The sequence below is a fragment of the Dicentrarchus labrax genome, unplaced genomic scaffold (assembly GCF_905237075.1).
Source record: "Dicentrarchus labrax unplaced genomic scaffold, dlabrax2021, whole genome shotgun sequence".
NCBI classification, from domain to species: Eukaryota; Metazoa; Chordata; class Actinopteri; family Moronidae; genus Dicentrarchus; species Dicentrarchus labrax.
Genome location: NW_026136705.1, coordinates 14,830,511 through 14,849,676, shown reverse-complemented (window position 1 = coordinate 14,849,676; position 19,166 = coordinate 14,830,511). Strand labels below are relative to the sequence as shown.

Here is a 19,166-nt window from a genome sequence, read left to right as displayed (position 1 = left end):
TAGTGAGTAGTATTTAATTTAATGTAAATGATTTTCAACAAAAACGTGATCTGCTTCAAATTGATTACCATCAGCTGCAATAAATATCATGCTGAGTTTGTGATAACATACAGTGTTCTTTAATCCAATTAAAATATATGATAATGAGCATACAAGTAAAATAGGCTATATCCAACAACATATACAAATAAAATTGAATTGAATTGAATGTTGAGTTGATTGTCACATTGTCCTATAAGGTGCTTACCTGGATGGTTTTGAGCAGCAAAGACATGAATGGGAGCAGGATCGACCAACCTGCATTTCCCAGAGCACATAGTATGGTTTTAGTTATCTTTTTAATGTGTACTGTTTATATTGTGACCCATACATGCAGACAGAATAAGGCACTGAAGCATTGATGGCCTGAATTAATTTATATCCTCAGCAACAAACAACTACAGGACACAGTCTGTGGTTAAATCCAAGGGGTGTGATTGCACCACAAAAGTGCCAAAAAAGATTTGGCATAGCAACCTGTCAAACTGATCAAATTGTCCTCACAGCAACCTCTGTTAGTGGCAGAAATAAGAATTGCTTTTGAGCCGACATTGTCCTTGGGGCGCTGATATCACTTGTAGATATTCCTGCTAGCAGTGCAGACATGATCTGTTTTAACTCTGATTTGGATAATAACATTGAGTTCAATTGAAAGACAAGTTTGTGATGGCATTTAAAGATTCTTTTAAGAAGATCTCAGGACCTGAAGCCAAATCAAAATACCTTTATTTTGATCCAGAATCTGTGTTTTTACTGTTGGCTGGTGTTACTGTAAGATACACAGTGCAAGCTCGATGGAGGTTTCAGCATTCATTAAACACAATGCATCTAATTTACCATCATTTGCAATGTTCAGGATGAAACTGTGACAAAAACACTTAGAGGGTGTGTTTACGATGAGCAGCATATTGCACAGAAGTTGCATTATGTAAAGCCATCCTTACATTTCCATTGAATAGTCACACCAGTGAAAGACAGTCAAAACCAGCCCAGAGCTTGTTAGTGTCACTGTAACTTGGTTGGGGATTTATGTTGAAATGGTGAGGAAAGGCGTTACTATCTCTTATTCATAAGTGAGTAGAGTTTTAATGTTGTTGCCTTAGTAATGCTCTGCCCATTTACAACACTGCTATTTCAAAACTTAAAGCTTGTTATAATTGAAGCGTATTAATCAGATTTGACAGAAAAAAGCCACTCATTTAGAAATATCATGCTATAAATGGATTATCTGTCATCTACACTATGATTTACTAGCCTTTATTGAACTTTTGATTTAGTGACCACTTGTTTTAAATCATAATTTAGTGCGCTATCAGGGTACCATTCAGGAAAATCGCCTCAACACAGAGGTTGATACAGGAGTATAAGACAAACACAGGAAGACACAATCTTCACTAAAACCATAATTTATTTACAGAAACACACTGATATCACTTTTCAAAATGAACAATGGAATCCATTATGTATTGATGGGGTCTATCTATTTGGCAAATTGATTAAGAATCCAGAAAAATTCGGTCCTACCTATGCAATAGAATAACTCATTTTGTCCTTTAGATACCCAACGAAGAAACATTCAAACAGCTTCCCCCCATGTTCTTCATTTTGATTCAGAGTACGGCGATTCCTTTTCGTTGGGGATTTAATCATGCTTGAAGAGCCAGTGCTGCTAAACAGTTAATGGTGTGAAAGACTACACCACAAGCAAACTGATAATCAAGTCATCAGATTGTCCTTACACTGAGCTAACTGTGACAAGTCGCTGTACGTTAGAAGTGGTCAGCAGTGAGCTCCCAATGAAAAAATTTCCTCAGACTGAAAACTGTTGTCAGAGGAAAATCACATCCTGACATTGCCTGCCTATTGTTGCTTCAATATCAGTGCTGCGGCAGACAATTAGCAAGCCAACACAGAGTGAGTGAACAATGTATTTCAATGCACTGTGATAAAACCCTTTGTTTTGTTGATATCTCCTTTTGTGTCAGGGGTTTAGGGAACCCAAGCAGAAAAAAAACTCCACTAAAAAGTCCCTAACCCTGCACAGGACACAAAGACAAACTAACTATGTAGAAATGTACAGTATATACACATCCCCAGGCCAAAGACAAATGACTCAGAAGACTCTGCCCTCCACTTTGTCTATGCATGCACCCCCCCCACCATATGTTGTGTAAAATTCATCTAAGATCCCCTGGGGCTGGACATGGGAAGGACTTTGTGAACATTTGTTCCCAGAGGACCTTTAGATACAGACACTGATTGGGGCACAGAAAAGAAGATAAGGTATGGAAAACTCAGACACAGACACAGGCAGATATTTTCCTCTAGAACATGGCAATACACATGAAAAGGCTAAATCTGCTGAAGCACATATTGGAGATCATTTCAGTCAATTGACTCAATTGACATTCGGCATATCAGTGCAGAGCACATAAACTGTATGTCACAGAAATCAGGTCTTCCTATCGCTTTCCTGATAAGACCCCGTTGTACACACAGCATGCAGCATGTTCCAGTAATAGGCTACAGGCTATAGTGAAACTGCACTGTTGTTAGACAGCAATAGGTTGGAGTTGTTTGCATATCGCATAGGTCTTCTATGTTTTGGTAGAAAATCAGCAGTATGTTAAAAGCAATACACACATCATTAGAAACCAATATGCTTGCCATGAGCAATACACACATCATTAAAAATACATTTGTCAGTCTGTATTTTTATAATAACAATTGGATAATTGGAGCTGAGAAGTTAGATTCAAACAGTCAATCAACTCATACAGGCCTATTGCAGGAATAAAATATATTCTTAGGAGACCCAGTAGTAAGAAGAAATATGTTTTTAATCTATATTAATAATTAAATCTAATGTTAAATGAACAAACCAGATGTTTTGTTTGATATATTTTGACCAGTTTTGATAATATGGCCCATTCATCAAACGTGTGAATCTTCGCAGTATTGCTGCAACAAAAGCAAAATCACAGCTACCTCCGACCTGAGCTCTCAACCCTGACTGACCTATGCGGTTCTTTCCAGCTTAAATTATTGTGCAAATGTTTTAAATGTATTAATCCTGTGTTGTTGTAAAAGACTAATGCTCCTAAAGTGAGTACAGCACATTGTAGTCTATTATACCGAGGATGAATAGTTGAGCAGTATGCGGCATGTTCACGATAAAATCTCTCCAATATCTCTGCAAAGCCCAAAGATCAGTACAAATACATACAGTACATGAAGTTCACCAGTATAACACATGATACTGTGATCTTTTGTAGACACATTCATCACAATCCCTTCTTGTTAGGTGAGATTACTGTCCACTAAATTAACACCTGTTATCCACTCTTGATATTACGCTGTATGTTTATTTTCAATATACAGCAACTAATGAACAAATATAATATAGACTGTTGCCTCTTTTGGGCTCATTTTTGCATCTTGGAGTCAGCCTTTACTGTGGCCCCAATGTGTTAAAACTATGAATGAAGAGAATGATAATCTCCAAGATTATTTTAGTATAGAAATAATTTCAACAAATACAAAGAGTCTGAATCCTCATGTCACCCTGGATTTAAGTTTGAGAATAGCACAAATTATAGTAGATTGTGGTTGGACGTTGCAATGCTCGACTTTTCATTCGTACATGTCTGCGTATATTTTAACTGACACATTTCACTTTTCATTCTGGGACATCAGTAAAAAAACAAAACAACATCAGTCTAGCCCATCTTCTTCTGTCGATCCAGGAATTTCTGTCTTCTGTCAGTAGGTATCTCCTCTAAAGCGATACCGTGATTGCCTCCCCTGTAATAGGAAATACAGCTTTTTATGCACCATGACTTGAACCCATAGCAGAACACGATATACCCTTAATACAAATAGGTGATTTGATTACATTAAGATGTGCTGCAATAATCTAAAATGATACTGTATATACATAGTGCAAAGATTAAATCAGGCAAATCACATTTATGTGGCAGAGAAACCAAAACATTCTCTTACCCTTGAATGTCTGGAGGAATAGGCAGAGGCTTGGTGAAGTCGTCCCTTCCCACCAACCAAAATGTGTTCTCAATCCCTTTTCCCTAGTAATAAGAATCATTGCCATTCATTAGCTATTTTCATAATGTCAGTGCTACAGTAGGTATATTGCATATGTCCTGTGTATATTATAAAACATTTAAACATTTTACCTTTAACTCTGTCATTCCTCTGACTTGAATCTTGTATCCCAGCTGCAAGCTGTTCAGGATATCAACTGTGCTTTGGTTGACATGGATTCTGTAAGCTGTGATAGAAAATAAATCAACATCCTCACTGACATTACGATAATATTGGTACTCATGACAATCTTTAATGGCCTTTTTTAAGGTTAAAATTATTGCGTCTGAGAAATTTAGAAGGTGAGACTGCTGTTTTGGTATTAAGCCACTAGGTGGTAGTAGACTACTCATCATTGCTTTTCCCCCTAATGGCAAATATTCAGTATAGTCTAGTCATTCATAAACACATAATTGTTATTTTAGATTAAATAAATTAGAGTGAAACTGCCACTGACCTATTTAAATGTAAATAGTTTCATTACAGTACGATCGTCTGGGATCTGCACCACCATTCAAAGGTTTGGAATCACCTTCTTTCCTTCAATAATGGTTATATTCTCATTGATAAAACCAGAATAATTCTGACACTACAATAGTATTGGCCCCAATAGAAGAATAATTAATGATTAAAACTTCCATTTACTCAATGTCTCCACAGTGTTACATGACAGAGAGAGTACTGCTCCCCCAAAGTTTAGATTTTTAATGTATTTTCTAGTCCAGAAAAGGGTAACTGACCCTATTGGCCCTAGATAATTATCGAACCACAGTGGTATAACTGGGCTCTAAATATTTTGGGAACCTGTTTTTCTTTGGGCCCTCTGTAGTCTGCGGTCAGTGGTTAGACTGAACAGGATGAAACTGTGACAAAAACACTTAGAGGGTGTGTTTACGATGAGCAGCATATTGCACAGAAGTTGCATTATGTAAAGCCATCCTTACATTTCCATTGAATAGTCACACCAGTGAAAGACAGTCAAAACCAGCCCAGAGCTTGTTAGTGTCACTGTAACTTGGTTGGGGATTTATGTTGAAATGGTGAGGAAAGGCGTTACTATCTCTTATTCATAAGTGAGTAGAGTTTTAATGTTGTTGCCATTTGTCAGTCCATAGTATGTTCAGCTTATATTTAGTAGTGCTAATGTAGCTTTGCTAAAGCAACACGCCTGTTAATTCCAGGGTGTTATTAGCATTATTGTGCACTTGACACAGAAAAAGGAAAATGTTCCTGTTTAAATAAAATTTTTATACTAACCTCCAGTTTATTATATCCTTATTTAACTGTTGCTTAGAGGTATCTTTGTCTGTTTCTGAACCACTGTACAGCATTCATATAAAATGACATCTATTTCTACACTCTAAAGCCTGAAAGTTCAAATCAAAAATATACATTAAGTAGTCCCCTCAGTCATCTGATTGTACCCAATAAAGCTTACTAGTAGTTAATACTTACGTCTATACTTCATTTATAGAGCATGCCGAGTGTAGCTGAGGCAAACCTGGTCATTGACGACATTTACAGTGAAACTTCAAATTGGACTCTAATTCTGCTGATAGTCTTAAAGGATTAGAAAGGACTGCTCACTTAAAGCCCTGTTTAGCCTCAAGCAGCATGCACACAAACTACACACCATCCCAACTCTACTATGTAAAAAAACCCGATGACTAGAAAGAGCAAATTTTTCTCGTCTACAGAATGATATACAAGACACTCACGCAACCCTGTGGACTCCATTCTTGATGCTGTGTTGACGGTGTCTCCAAACAGACAGTACCGAGGCATCGTAAGGCCCACAACTCCTGCTACCACTGGGCCTGCAAAGACAGCATGCAAGGCCACACACATTTTAATGGGATGCCTCTCCTTGGCAAGCAATATCTTATGTCATAAATCATTTTTACATAACTTTGAAGAAACAGTTTCCAGTAACTTTTTCATAATCTCTGCACAATTATTTCCTCAATGCATTACATTAAAGCTGTGCACTACCACTTCTGTGTGCATAAAGAAATTCATAGAATAGAGTTAGAAATCCAGAGTATTCAGTGTGTTAATTGGATGACATGTACTCTAAGTGGATAGTATTTCACTGTTCCAGGAATAAGTTCCAGACAAGGATAAAGGCTGATAAAAATAACTCCTTGACTTAGCAGCTTGTGCTCCTGTATTCTTACTCCTCTGTATTAATTTTTATTCACTCTGAAAAGTAATTTATTTAATGTCATATTACACACGTTTGTGACTCTTAGGGCAAAGATTTACTACTGTATATCATAATTAGAGCATAGTTTAATCACAGCACAGAAAGGCGGAACATGTTGCTCACCAGAGTGCAGGCCAATACGGATCCTGACTTTGAGTTCAGGCATGTGCCTCATCTTGAAGGTCCCAATGCAATGGAGGATGTCAAGAGACATGTTGGCCATTTCAGCTGCATGACGGTTGCCGTTCCTAGTGGGGACTCCTGAGGCTACCATGTAAGCATCTCCGATAGTTTCCACCTAAATACCGTAAAAATAAGAGTTCAACACACACATACACTGTACAGTGTGGGATTTTTCTCTCACTAGTTCAACACTGTAAAATTTGAAAGTATGGAAGTACGGAGAACACAACAATTTTTTTATTTTGTATTATTAATGAATACATACGTATTATATTATATTCCATTTCTGCCAATCTCCTAAATGTTATACACTGGACCTTTAATGATTAGTGGATATTATGCATCAAAATATTTATTTTTTTCATATATTAAAATCTGATTCAGGAGCAACAGTAGCAATGTTTCAACAATACAAATCTAAAACTATTTTATTAAACAAATAAACAAATTAAATACAAGATTATCAGAATCAGGAACACAATCCCACAGCACTCACCTTGTAGACGTCATGCAATCCAATGATAGCATCAAAGAGTGTGTAGAGGTCATTGAGCAGGTCGACCACCTCGATGGGGTCACTGAGAGCTGAGATGGTGGTGAAGCCCACAATATCACTGAAGTACAGCGTGACCTCGCTGAAATGCTCGGGTTTGACAGGCTTGCCTGTCTTCAGTGCCTGGGCCACAGACCTGAAGGAGGAAGAGGACGGTCAACTAAAATTCATTTACAGTCCTTTTCTAATCCCTAATCTAATGATTTCAGGATTTCTTCCCAAACTGTTATTGTTGATTATTGCAAACAAGTGATGTGTATATATATAAAAAAAAAACATGAAGATACAGTCTACTCTGTGATGGTCTCCTCTCAATTCGCAGTGAACAGTTAAATGCAGAAGAGACACAAACAAATTACTGCATTCATATAACATAATTAAGATTCAATAAGAGTGTAAATTTTATATTGTGTAAAATCCTCAAGTTAGACAGGTCTGATCACACGCACACTATTGGCTTTTGCACCACATATATCCCACAGTTGTTGAAGCCGAACTTCAGGAATATTCTGGTGGCAAAGTTTGAGAAATGATGAAGAAGAATGAAGAAATATATTTTGACAATTTTGACAATGTTTGTATTTTCCTCCTCAAGAGTTTCGATTCGATAACAATCTCACATTTTCTCTGCAGCCTTCATTTAGCTGCATTTTGCACAGCTGGTCTGATCTCCACAGTTCCTGAGAAGTTTTGTTAAATCAATAAAAGACCTTCAAACCACTCCTGTATGACAGGGAGCAGGCACCCTGCTGAACTAAGCACTAAATCTCTTCCAGCTTCAAGGATGCTGTTTCTGATCTTTGACCTTCCTGAGGAAGTTAAATCAGAATCAGAATCAGAATCAGAATCAGAATCAGATTTATTGCCAGGTAGGTTTTTACACATACGAGGAATTTGTCTTGGTGCAATGGTGCATAAAATATACAATCACACAAAAATATACAAATCACACAAAAATCACACAAGAATAAAGTTCTTTTAAAATATAAATAAATATAGATAAGAAAGATAAGAAAACTTTACAGAAGACGGGAGTGCATTAATGTAATGCATATATACAGGGTGGGGCATCATTTATTCTATGGTATTTTTGCTGATGCTCTGTGAGCATGACACCAGTTTTATTATGTCTGTCATGTATCAATTAAAGTTGCTGGACACTCACTTGGGCAACATCTGAGCCACCAGTTTGTCAGTCTTCTGTCTCTCCACCTCCAGCTCCTCTGTCCTCTCTCTAATCAGATCCTCCAAGTTGGAGGAGTACTGCTCCAACATGCGCAGCATAGAGTCGATGATGTTGGTCTTCTTTCCCTTGGTGATGTTCTTGAACTGTCACATAAAAAGAAGGGAACAGAAATCTCCACCTAAATAAACATATAAGGAGGAGTAGATCCAGATCAAATTGTGTTTTTAGTGCTTTTACCTGTTTGAAGATCTCCTCAAAGGTCGGCCTCTTCTCCGGATCTTCACTCCAGGCCTGTTTAATAACTTGTATCACATCCAGCGGGGCCTCGTCCACTGACAGAACAGGCCGACACAATGGAGGAGGATCTCTGACCTTGCTAATAATCTCTGTCAACACACAGAAATGCACAAAAACAGATTATTTTAAACGACAAATTTGCCAAATAACTATAAATGTCACTGGTAATAAAAGCAGGCTCAGTGCAGCATTTTCAGCAATCATAGTATTTGTCATTTTCTTTTCAGCTTTACTTTTCAACTCTGTGTATGAGGTGAATTCATAGCATGCCATTATCACCACAGGTCGGTCATTGGCCTTTTACTCAGGTGGGAAACATAATTTGCCAAAAACATTTAAAACATAAATAAACTTTTTGCACATGGCTCCAATACCTTCTACTATTTAATTGTTTATTTTTATGTTTGGGGGTTAGTTACAGTTAGTAGTGCGGTATCACTCACCCTTGGCAGGCATATCCAGCATGCAGAAAGGTGAAGAGCGAGCGACGACCTCCTGCGAGACGATGGAAAAGCTGTAGACATCTGCATGGAAAGTGCCCCTCTTCCTCAGACTGGAATTTCGCAGCAGCTCAGGAGCCGTCCACAACAGATCTTTATTTCAAAAAGATGCACGATTAAAGAAAAACAAAAAAAATCGATGTATGTCACTGGATTAGATTGTGGATGCACATGAACTCACCCTCAGGCTTTTCCTCATCAATGTCAAAGTTTTCGGCAATCAAAATTTCATTGAACCCATAATCAGTCACCTTCAATACAAAGCGCCCGTCTACCACACAGTTACGGGATTTGAGCCGTCCATGGATGATGTCACGATTGTGCAGGTACTTCATTCCCTAATAACAGTTTGGGGGAAATGTGTGAGTGGTGAAAAACATGACAAAGTGGGAAATGAAACAAGGGTAGGTAATTTTGTCTCTCTTACTCGAATTAGATCCATTATCAGGGAAGACTTGAACATCCAGTCAAGGCGCACTTCCTCATTGCTGAGCAGATCCTCCAAGCTGCCCCTGGAGCAGTGCTCGGTCACAATACCAAAGATCCCAGAGTCAACGAAGAGTCCCAAGAACAGATTGAGGTTCTCGTGCCTCATGTCTCTGAGCTGATAGGAAGACAAAGGAAACATCAAGGCTGTGACCAATCAGGTTTGTGTGGTGGATGTATATTTTTTGTTTCGGTGCAGTCAGCCATTTTGCTGTTTCTTTAGATTCAAAATAAGATGGCAATAAATCAATGTGTAGTCACAGAAAAAGACCAGTCTGTATTTGGGGTTTTCTAGGAAAAATAGAGTTGTTTTAATAATGAAAGACGTGTCCACACACTCACTTACCTTGACAAAGACACACTCAGTGCTGCTGTTGACACTTGATACTCCACTGGGGCATTTCTTCAACCAAACCCAGTCACCCTGGGATGAACACACAATCACAAAGTCTTTGTGAAACCCAAAACATCCAAAGGCATGGGTAAAACAGGAGTTTATTGAATGCATGAAAACAGACTGGGTTCACCTCAAACACAGCAATATTTGAGCTGTCTGGTGTTGAGGCCAAATAGCTGCGACCGGACACCGAGTGGTGAGGCGTCTTGATATCCACCTGGCTTCTCAAGATACTTTCGTCGTTGATCTTCTGCTCACACACACAGTTCAAAGAGAATGGGTCAACTTCGATTAGATCATCTTTTACAGTTAAACAACTTTCATGCATCACATACTTGCAAAGAAGAGAGAGGGAAACCACAGCGAAATACTGTGAGTGTTGTGAGTGATTCAGCACACAACTGACCCGTTTGCTGAGTTGAGTGCTGATGAAGACCAGGTCATCCAGGGTCAGGACTACTTTTGTTGATCCACTTCCACCAATACCTCCAAAGCTGAACCCAACCCTGCCATTTTTCCTGCACAGACAAACAAAGATAAAAGATAATAAAATAATATTTTTTTAAAAATCACGCTCAACTGAACTGGATGAGATATAATTCTTTGATATTCTACTGTACATACTTGAACACAATAACGAAGTTGGCTACACATCCAACCAATCCAATGAACACAAAGAAAAGAAAGAGGAGAGAGACTGAATCCAAGCCTATAAGAAGAGAAGAAAAAACACAGAGACAGAATTTGAATGAACTGAATTCAGCAATGACCACCGTACCAGCTTATGCTTATTTCCTGCAATGACACTACTAATGCACTCACCTCCAGTGCAGGCAAAGTATGGGCTAAACCAGCAGCCAGAGTCTGAGTAGGGCGTGCTGCCTGCAAAATGGATCGAACGACTGAGGTATTTCAATCCCCCAGTCATGCCATCTGTATGAGGAGCCGCCAGAGTATGAGTGGAGTAGAGAGAGGTGCCCATGCCACTGTAGTCCAGCACTACATAGCCAGCCTGCATGCCTTTACCGTTCCTACCGGCCCCCACATGCTGATTGAAGCCCTCAAAATCAAAGCCGCCCTCGCTGTCACCTAGGATCTGACCAGTCACCCACTGGCCTCCATTGGAGCGGGCCTGCTCAGCAGCCATAGCAATGTAGTACATCATGTTATAGATGGTGCCAAAGAACGGAGAAACCTAACAAAAGAGACAGTGATGTTAGGATCTTGACTGAATTCCAATTTTTTCATAAGTGGTTGTATTTTTCCTCTTCTTCCAGATTTGTCATCTTTTTCTATCCATTATCACAATACAATAGAGAGTCTCACCTGCTCTGGTGGAATGGTGCTGCGAATTTCATATCTGTCCTGAGCATCTTTGAAGGCCTCATAGAAATTGCGTTCTCCAGAGTCCATAGTGATGGTGAGGACCCCGTCAAAGGCATTCCGCAGCTTGGTGTCATTGCCTAGTGAATAGTAGTGTGCATCCTTGTAGGGTAGTGCGTAGAGGAGGGTGTCATAGGGAATGAACACGTAGCCACGGTCAATCATACGCATGGCCAAGGCTGTTGTCAGAAGTTGGTACTGGGATTGGCCACCAATCAGGACAGAAGGCATGCACATAATGACCACTGTGGAGAGAGCGAGGAGGGATTACTCACTCATTCACGTGGAATAAAACAGTGTGGGTGTTGTTATAATGCTATTATGCATTATTTGTTTTTTGGTTGTTTCAATCATCTTTACATCTACAACTCACCTCTGACGCGGTCTGCTTCCCGTACTATGCTCAGGGCTCTCCGAGCCCCGTCCTTGTCATCCCGCATAGTGACCACAGGGTTGACAGGCAGGCCAAGGGCCCTGAGTGATGAGGCCAGCTCCTGTCCTGTGGATTCCCACAAATCTGTCTCCTCTGAGATTATGGCCACATGGGCCCAATGAAAGTACCGCAACACAGTGAAGAGCACATGGGAGGACAGTGGCAGCGGTCGCAGGAAGGTGGGGTACATCCCTCCTTTTTTAATGTTGGGGTTGAGGCAACCCCAGGAAAGAATCCCAAGATCCCACTCTTTTGCATACAAAGCAGCTGATGAGCAATAGCCTGGGTTGGCAGGGCCCAGGAAAGCAGCACCATAACCTTTCAGGTCAGAAAAGCGAGCAAGGGCACGGGAGGACTTGCAGTCCTCATTGATTAGTGTGTAGTCATACCAGTAGCCTTTGTTGAGATAGGGGTCATTGTTAATGCGGGTGGTGGCGAGTCGGGCTGCCAAGTCAGGGAGGGATTTGGAATACAAGAGGTCACACGTCCAGGGTCCAACCAGGGCCACCTTGAATGTGGTCGCCCAGGCTTGACAGGGCAGAAATGAGACCATGAGTAAGGGCAGAAGAAACCAGTTCCCCCACCAGCTTTTGGAGCGTTGCACTGGGGATGATGGCAACTGTGGTTTTGATGACAATGATCTTGATGACAATGATGATGAAGCTGCTAATGATTTAAACAGACTATATTCACTGCAACTGTTCGTAGCCGCTGTCCACATATGTCTTTTTCTCTTCACTTTTATTGAGTCGTGCTGCCATCGTGGGTGGTAGGACAGGTTGTGCAGAAAGCGAGGGTCCCTGTGACTTGCCATTTCCTCACACGACTATTCTGATGCCTCAGACACAGAGGAGTGGAGAGTTTATGGTGTCTAGCGTGACTGTGAGTGTGTTTTTGAGGATAGGACTGTCTCCCTTGGCACCCTAGTCCAAAGCTGGACAGGTGATGTGACAACCCCAAGCCATCATTCCCTTAAGAAAATAAGAAAAAAAAAGGTGGAAAGAATTAGAAAGTTAGTAGCCTTACAACTCAGTGTGATCTGTTTTTCTGTTGTTCTGCGAAACCTCAGGCCTTAAACAGTCTCCAGAATACAGATATGATCTCTGACCTGAACTTGCATCTTGCTGAGCTGTTTTGTTTAACAGAATGTGATGTTGAATCTTATCAGCATCCATCTGTCTCACCAAGGACATGACGCCCAGAGTGCCAGCGCTGTTGCTTGGAGAATTAATGGCATGTGTGTGGCAAGCTGATTAGCTCTGCCAGGGCCACAGAGTTTTAAAAAATCAAGTGCCAGATAACGTGTGGCTAAATCTGTCCTAGATGTCTCTATATGGTGTTGGTATTTCTTTTCCCTTCTAAAGTCAATCTGTTGAGATCTTCTAAGCCAAATATTTGTGGACAATTCCTCTTCTTTAACACTAAGCCCCCCCCTCAGATTTTTGAAACCAGCATCTAAGTGTGTATTAGCTGGTAGAAATAGCTCAAGATTAAATGATAGCATAATAGAATTTAAACTGGTGTTTCAAGTTGATTTGGACAGGCCCTATTAATCTTCATTGATAAACTGAATTTAGAGACTTAGTTACTAAAAGACAAAGGACACTGAAAGACTAACTGAAATTATAAAATTAATTTGTTGCATTTTTGTGTACAAATCAACCACTGTCTCTTCTAAACTGGACTAACTTCTGAAATATTAAAGACTGGGCTGCTAGGACCATAATCTTCTGTTTTCCTCAATGTTACCACCGAAAAAGTTCCTGATCTACTGTAACCCTGGAAATGTACATGATTTTAAGTTTCTAAAAACCTACTTTTAAATTCTGTTTGTAGCTAATGAACAAACACAGCTGATATTTTAGTCAGTGATCAAAAGTAAACTTTTTAAGCTGAGCAATGTGCTGGTGGTGAGGAGAATTTTAACTGCAGTTGTTAAAATTTAGAGAATTGCTTATTAAGTATATGGAAGCTCAGCTTGAAAGAAATAAACATGTTCCACCAATTCAATATTGGCTCATCAAGATAGTTAAAAGAAACTGCACAGCTTAGAGAATTAGTATTACCTTTGGTCTAACAACTGTGGATGAAAAAAATGACCATCTTGTGCTTATGTTTATATAAAACCCAACTGAGTGGATTGTATTAGATATTTCAGGGTTTAAAAATCTGATGATATATGGACTGATACGTTTTCTTTTACGGGAACACATAACAAGCATACAGATGCCTTTCATTTGTTTATGTTTTTTTAAATAATTATAACAAAGACACATAGTAAGGGAGAATAGATATCAAACAGTTAAAAAATCTATTTGTGAGTGCTCTCTGGTGGACAAACTATGTAATACTCACACTTGCTAAATTACGTCAAGTTTAGTTTAGCATTTTTGTTCTGCAATTTCTGGTTACTTATCGTCTGACATAAACACTGGTGCCAATTAATACTTGCATTAAGATAATGTCGGCCCATGAAATGGCCTGGATTGGTCTATCTCTAGTTTATATTTACAGGACACCTATTTTAGATTAACTCTTACATGTAAACCACCTGTGGCTTTCAGTGGTTCAGAAATTTCACTTTAAAAGCACAAAATGAGAGTTTGATTTCTTTCCTTGTCTTCAAGCTGCAATGCAGCAAGCAAGAGGCAACCAGCAAGCCTTCTAAAGTGGCTAATACTGACATTGGCTTATCAGTTGCTAATAGGTTAAGACAAGCACTGGCTAATGTCCTGGCCTTATTCTTATTAAGTGCAACTGAAAAGAAGAAATAGGTCAAATTATGTTAACTCCCAAAATCATTCTTACATTTCATATATAGGGCAATTTTCTAAACGTCTATGACACATTTATACAATGCTTGGTGTTCCAGCAGTTCCTGGAGAAGCTCTGCTGCAAACAGATTTAGTGATGGATGAATTATTCACATTAACAAAACCATTACCCTCAACAGTGGCAAATCAATGAAACAGATTTAATAAGAGGCGATACTGACCTGGAGCAGCTTTTCTACATGTCAGTGTTGGAGCCTGTCGTTGAATAGCACCATCCACTTGCAGGTGGATTAAGTATACAGAAGTATACAGCAGGAAAAAGTATATTTGTCCTATTATTGGGAAAAAATATCATAGGTAATCCAAACAGCATGGAAAGTAAAAAAAAAAAAAAAGTAGATAAATCAAATTATCTCCTCTTGTATCCAGCTTCCATAAAGACGATAGTGAAATCTCCACATTTCCAGTAGTTCAGTCTTTCTTGCTGTCCCTGTTTTGGACTGACCCCAAACCACAGAGCAAGGGACTACGCGTGAGAAGAGTTGCAACCCTGATGCAGAGTTTGGACTGGTAAAAAAATGTAATTGGCAGATCGCTGGGGAGAGGTAACAGGTAACAGAATGGGAAGAGTGGGAAGGACTGGCAAGCTTTGACTTCTTAGCCCTCTTTAGCTTTTAATCCATAGTGTGGGAAGAGTGTGTGTGTGGGGGAGGGCTGGAGGAGATGAAAAAGAAGGTGAAAGTTAATGCTGGCACTGATAGCCTAGAAATGTGTACATGTTCACCAGTTTTAAAATAACCTTAAACAAACCTTGAGCATTGTAAGACTGTTTAGCCGATGGATTCAACTACTATTTTAATATTCAGAACTGGAAAGACTTGTGATAAAAATGGCAACCAGCACTGAGCTTGGGCTGATATACTGTTCCTCCTCTCACCTCCACCTGTTTGAAATGAAGGATGAGTCACAGCTCAGAACTGCTGTTAAATGAAAAGAGGAGTTCCTCAGATCACAAATCCGCTGTCCTATTTATTTGGAAAACAGGTCTACAAAAAGGATAAGATCTTGTGCAGAGCTAATTTATTTACTTTGCCTTTGAATGAAAGATGGGTTCACTGTCCTTATCAAAGTGTTGCTTTCCATCATTGCTCATCATTAATAGTGACAAACTCCCAACAGCTATAAATGTTCCCAAAGCCAAAAAAATGTATTGATTAACAAGATTACTCACACAAAGCAGAACTAAGAAAACCTTTGCAGGGTTAATGATCACATGCTTATCACCAAGGGTTACTTTAAATTATATAATTGTGTGTAATGACCTGGGACTTGAAGCTGGTACAGTGATTAAGGTGCCTGCGTCTGTAGCCTTTCATGACCTTCTTGCTGCAGTTCAAATCCTTCTGAGACCATCACTCATGCTCTTTCCAGTGCCCCCCTAATCTTACTACAGTAGTTAAAGAATGAAATTTAGGATGGCTCAAACACCAATAAAAAGTCTTTCGTATTTCCCATAATTTAGCCAACTACAGCTTGGATTAAAACATCATGATTTCCTCAATAATCAATGCTAAATGATAACTTTTGTTTAATAAATTTTGTCAAGGTATCTTTAACATGTCCCACTTCCTTCACATTAGCTGAAGCTTCATGCCCCTGATGACATCTTTGCAGCCTCCCTCCCTTCCTGAGGTCAGGCTTTAAATTCCGGACAAGATAATAATCACAGAGCATCTAACATACAGGGAGCAATGCTAATAAAAGCAAAGGAACTATGTGAGCTGGAGCCGAAGGACAAAAATATCTTGTGGTAAGCCACTGAAAGTCTGCTCTTGCTCTCTTGACCTGGCAGCATGTACACTTCGCTGCAGCACTACAGCTGGAATTTAATCCTTTGGTAGGGAAGGTAAACGTTTAAATATAAAGATGCTCATAAACGATACTAGCAAACACATTCTCCATGACTTTGGTGGCCTCTGCTGAGCTTTAGGAATAGGAAGATGGTCCCTTGCATATGGAAGTGTGACGATGTGTTTGTTCTTGTTTGCCCTGTCTTGCACATTGATAGAAGCCTTGTTGAAGTAATCAGATTAGACAGGTGAGGCTGTGCTAAACTGATCTGCTGCCTGCAAGCCTCTTAGTGACATGGCTAACAGTACTGACAGAGATCACTTCAAAGCAAGGTCAGACATAGAACCAGCCCCAGTTGACAACCAGTTTGCTGCAAAGGAAGCAGCACTGCACAATACTGACAGGTGGATAGCAGCACTTCTCACCTGTGGTTTTCTTTTTATTTAGCCCTAAATGTTGTCATATAAATATAACAGTCATATAGGCAAGGCATGTAAAGTAGTATTGAGAGTTTGACTTCACATGACTTTCAAGGCTTGACCATCAATTGGTACATCATACTTGGAATTCTTTAATTTCTCCAGTGACTGAAAAGAAAACTCCTGTGGGAGGAGTGACAGAGAGGCTTAGACATTGGCCTCCTCTGCCAACCCTCTTAATCGATCAGGTGAATTAATTTGGCCACCTTCCACAGCTGACATCACATCTTTCGAGGGTCAAGGGTTAGGAGCTGTAGGAAAGAAGGGAAACTCCCATGAATAGCATTTGAGAGGGTAGGGGATCATGCGTATGGTCGTGTGTGTATATGTGTGTATCTGTCCACAGTTAATTTGATATACAACTGGACTCATGAGCCTCTTATTTTTTGCGCAGATTTATATTTATTATATATGATTAAGGTCTTCTAATGGTCGCAGTCATTCACTATTTTTGAATTACCTATTTTATTGTCTGCTCTCTTTTATACTGCCATTGACTGCTGACGCCTCGCTCCTCTTAACCTGCCAGTAGGGGCTGCGAGTGATCCACAACTGCTTCAGTCTGGAATCTTACTTCCGCTATAGGGCCAACGTACATCGCTCTTCTAGTTAAAAATGTGTGTTAGGTAATAGGGAGCCTCTTGTTGCTGTTCTTTAAATGCATTTTGCCCCCACAGTGGTCTATAAAATAGTAAAGTGAACAATAAAGTAGAAGTAAATGTGTGTTTTTTGGATGTGGGGACTGAATTATGCAGATGGTGGCTTCATCACTACCTTATATTCAGTGTATGAAGCTTAACAAGTTGTATTTTCTAAATCTCATTCTGAGTTACAAAAAAGTTTTGAAAAAGATAAAAGCTATTCTGTCTTCCCCACCACTTACATCCTCAAGACACTTCTAAAACACTGACATACTTTCCCCTCTGATCCAGCTTCAGCCCAGCAATTTTTAGCTCCTCTGATGGGTTTTTAGACATCCAAGATCAGGCAGAAGTTTTCCTGTGAAAAATATTATTTATTTGTTAAAATGTGGATGTCATAAGATTCATAAAGGTAAAACTATATGCATGCTGTGAGTGCTTTCAGATGCAATGATGTGAACTATCCTGTTGCCTGTCATTTCAAAGTTTTTCTCCTCTCTACGGTTCCAGGTCATTGGACACAATGAATTGCCAAGATAAGGAGATATGGAAAGAAAGATATGGCAAAGGGAGCTTTTTTAATTGACACTTAATCCTACTGGCAACTATATATGTTTTTTTCTATCAGCTTAAACACATTGAGGCTTCCAGCACCTTAGCAGCCGGGAACAGAAGTTGTCATCCTGACTATGTGGTTTTCAATATAGATAAAGGTAAATATCAAACAACAAAATCTTACACATGAATGATTACATTTGCATGTTATTGAGTCTCAACTGCTCCAGCTGTGGCCTGTTAGGAGGCTGCAGTACCCTCTGGTGGTTGATGGCGTTACAAGGAGGTGTTAGAGAGGACTTCTCATACAGTTGAGATATTGTTTTCCTTCTGTTATGTAATAATAATAATAACTCTCTCCAAGTTAATTTGTCCTATGTCTCTTATTTTATTCACGTTGTTCAGTGTTCAAGGTTAAAAAATAAAGGCTCCAGCACTAGGGCAGAGATTTTACACAGTTTGTGAGTGCGGCTCTAATTAAACTTGCACAGTGACAGTGAACCACAATCATTTATCAGAGAAATACAGTAAAGTGTTTATCTTTCATGACAAGCAGCTTTTTCTCATCATTTGGATCACAGGGCTGTATATGTATGCACAACCGGAAATTTGTCAGAATCATTATCACTCAGACATTTAATCCAGAGCATTTTTTGCCGTTTATCTATGTACAGAAACTGCTTTTACATGAGTGGGTAGGACTGTTTCTGCTGACAGATTGTAACTGCAGCAAAGACTTATCAGCTGAAAGAAATATTGTGTCACGTTCACAACTACGTTATTGTTTTTATCTCCTTTGCAGTTACTGGAGGAGTCATAGGTTTGTTTTGAGCATTTGTGATTAGATGCTAGTGCTATACGTGAGTTATTTGACTGATTGTGCTGTTGTGACCCCATGAAATTTTACACTCCACCTTACTTATCATTGAAAGTTGTATAATGTCATGGCTATTGTGGGAGCCTGAGAAAATAACCCTGATGATGTCATAGCAATGTCATCAGTGTTATATCAGTTTAGGCCAGGAGACTAGAAATTCATACGATAAAGTCTGTGTTACAGACTGAAGGTATGGAGTTTAAAAGATGTGGGAATTTATTAAGC

General features: G+C 39.4%; 1 protein-coding gene across 1 annotated transcript; it reads right to left on the bottom strand.

The window, feature by feature from the left end:
* Positions 1-1,429: 1,429 nt before the first annotated feature.
* gucy2d (guanylate cyclase 2D, retinal) lies at positions 1,430-15,172 on the bottom strand. Its single transcript, XM_051402201.1, has 19 exons — positions 14,760-15,172; positions 11,705-12,735; positions 11,275-11,576; positions 10,771-11,143; positions 10,573-10,657; positions 10,355-10,466; positions 10,079-10,198; positions 9,898-9,975; positions 9,493-9,669; positions 9,247-9,403; positions 9,009-9,158; positions 8,506-8,654; positions 8,248-8,411; positions 7,026-7,218; positions 6,470-6,644; positions 5,859-5,957; positions 4,233-4,327; positions 4,042-4,124; positions 1,430-3,843 (listed from the first exon to the last, which is right to left on the bottom strand). Exons 2-19 carry the CDS (start codon positions 12,576-12,578, stop codon positions 3,759-3,761), a joined length of 3,471 nt encoding a protein of 1,156 aa, XP_051258161.1. The 5' UTR covers positions 12,579-12,735; positions 14,760-15,172; the 3' UTR covers positions 1,430-3,758.
* Between the last annotated feature and the right edge of the window lie 3,994 nt (positions 15,173-19,166).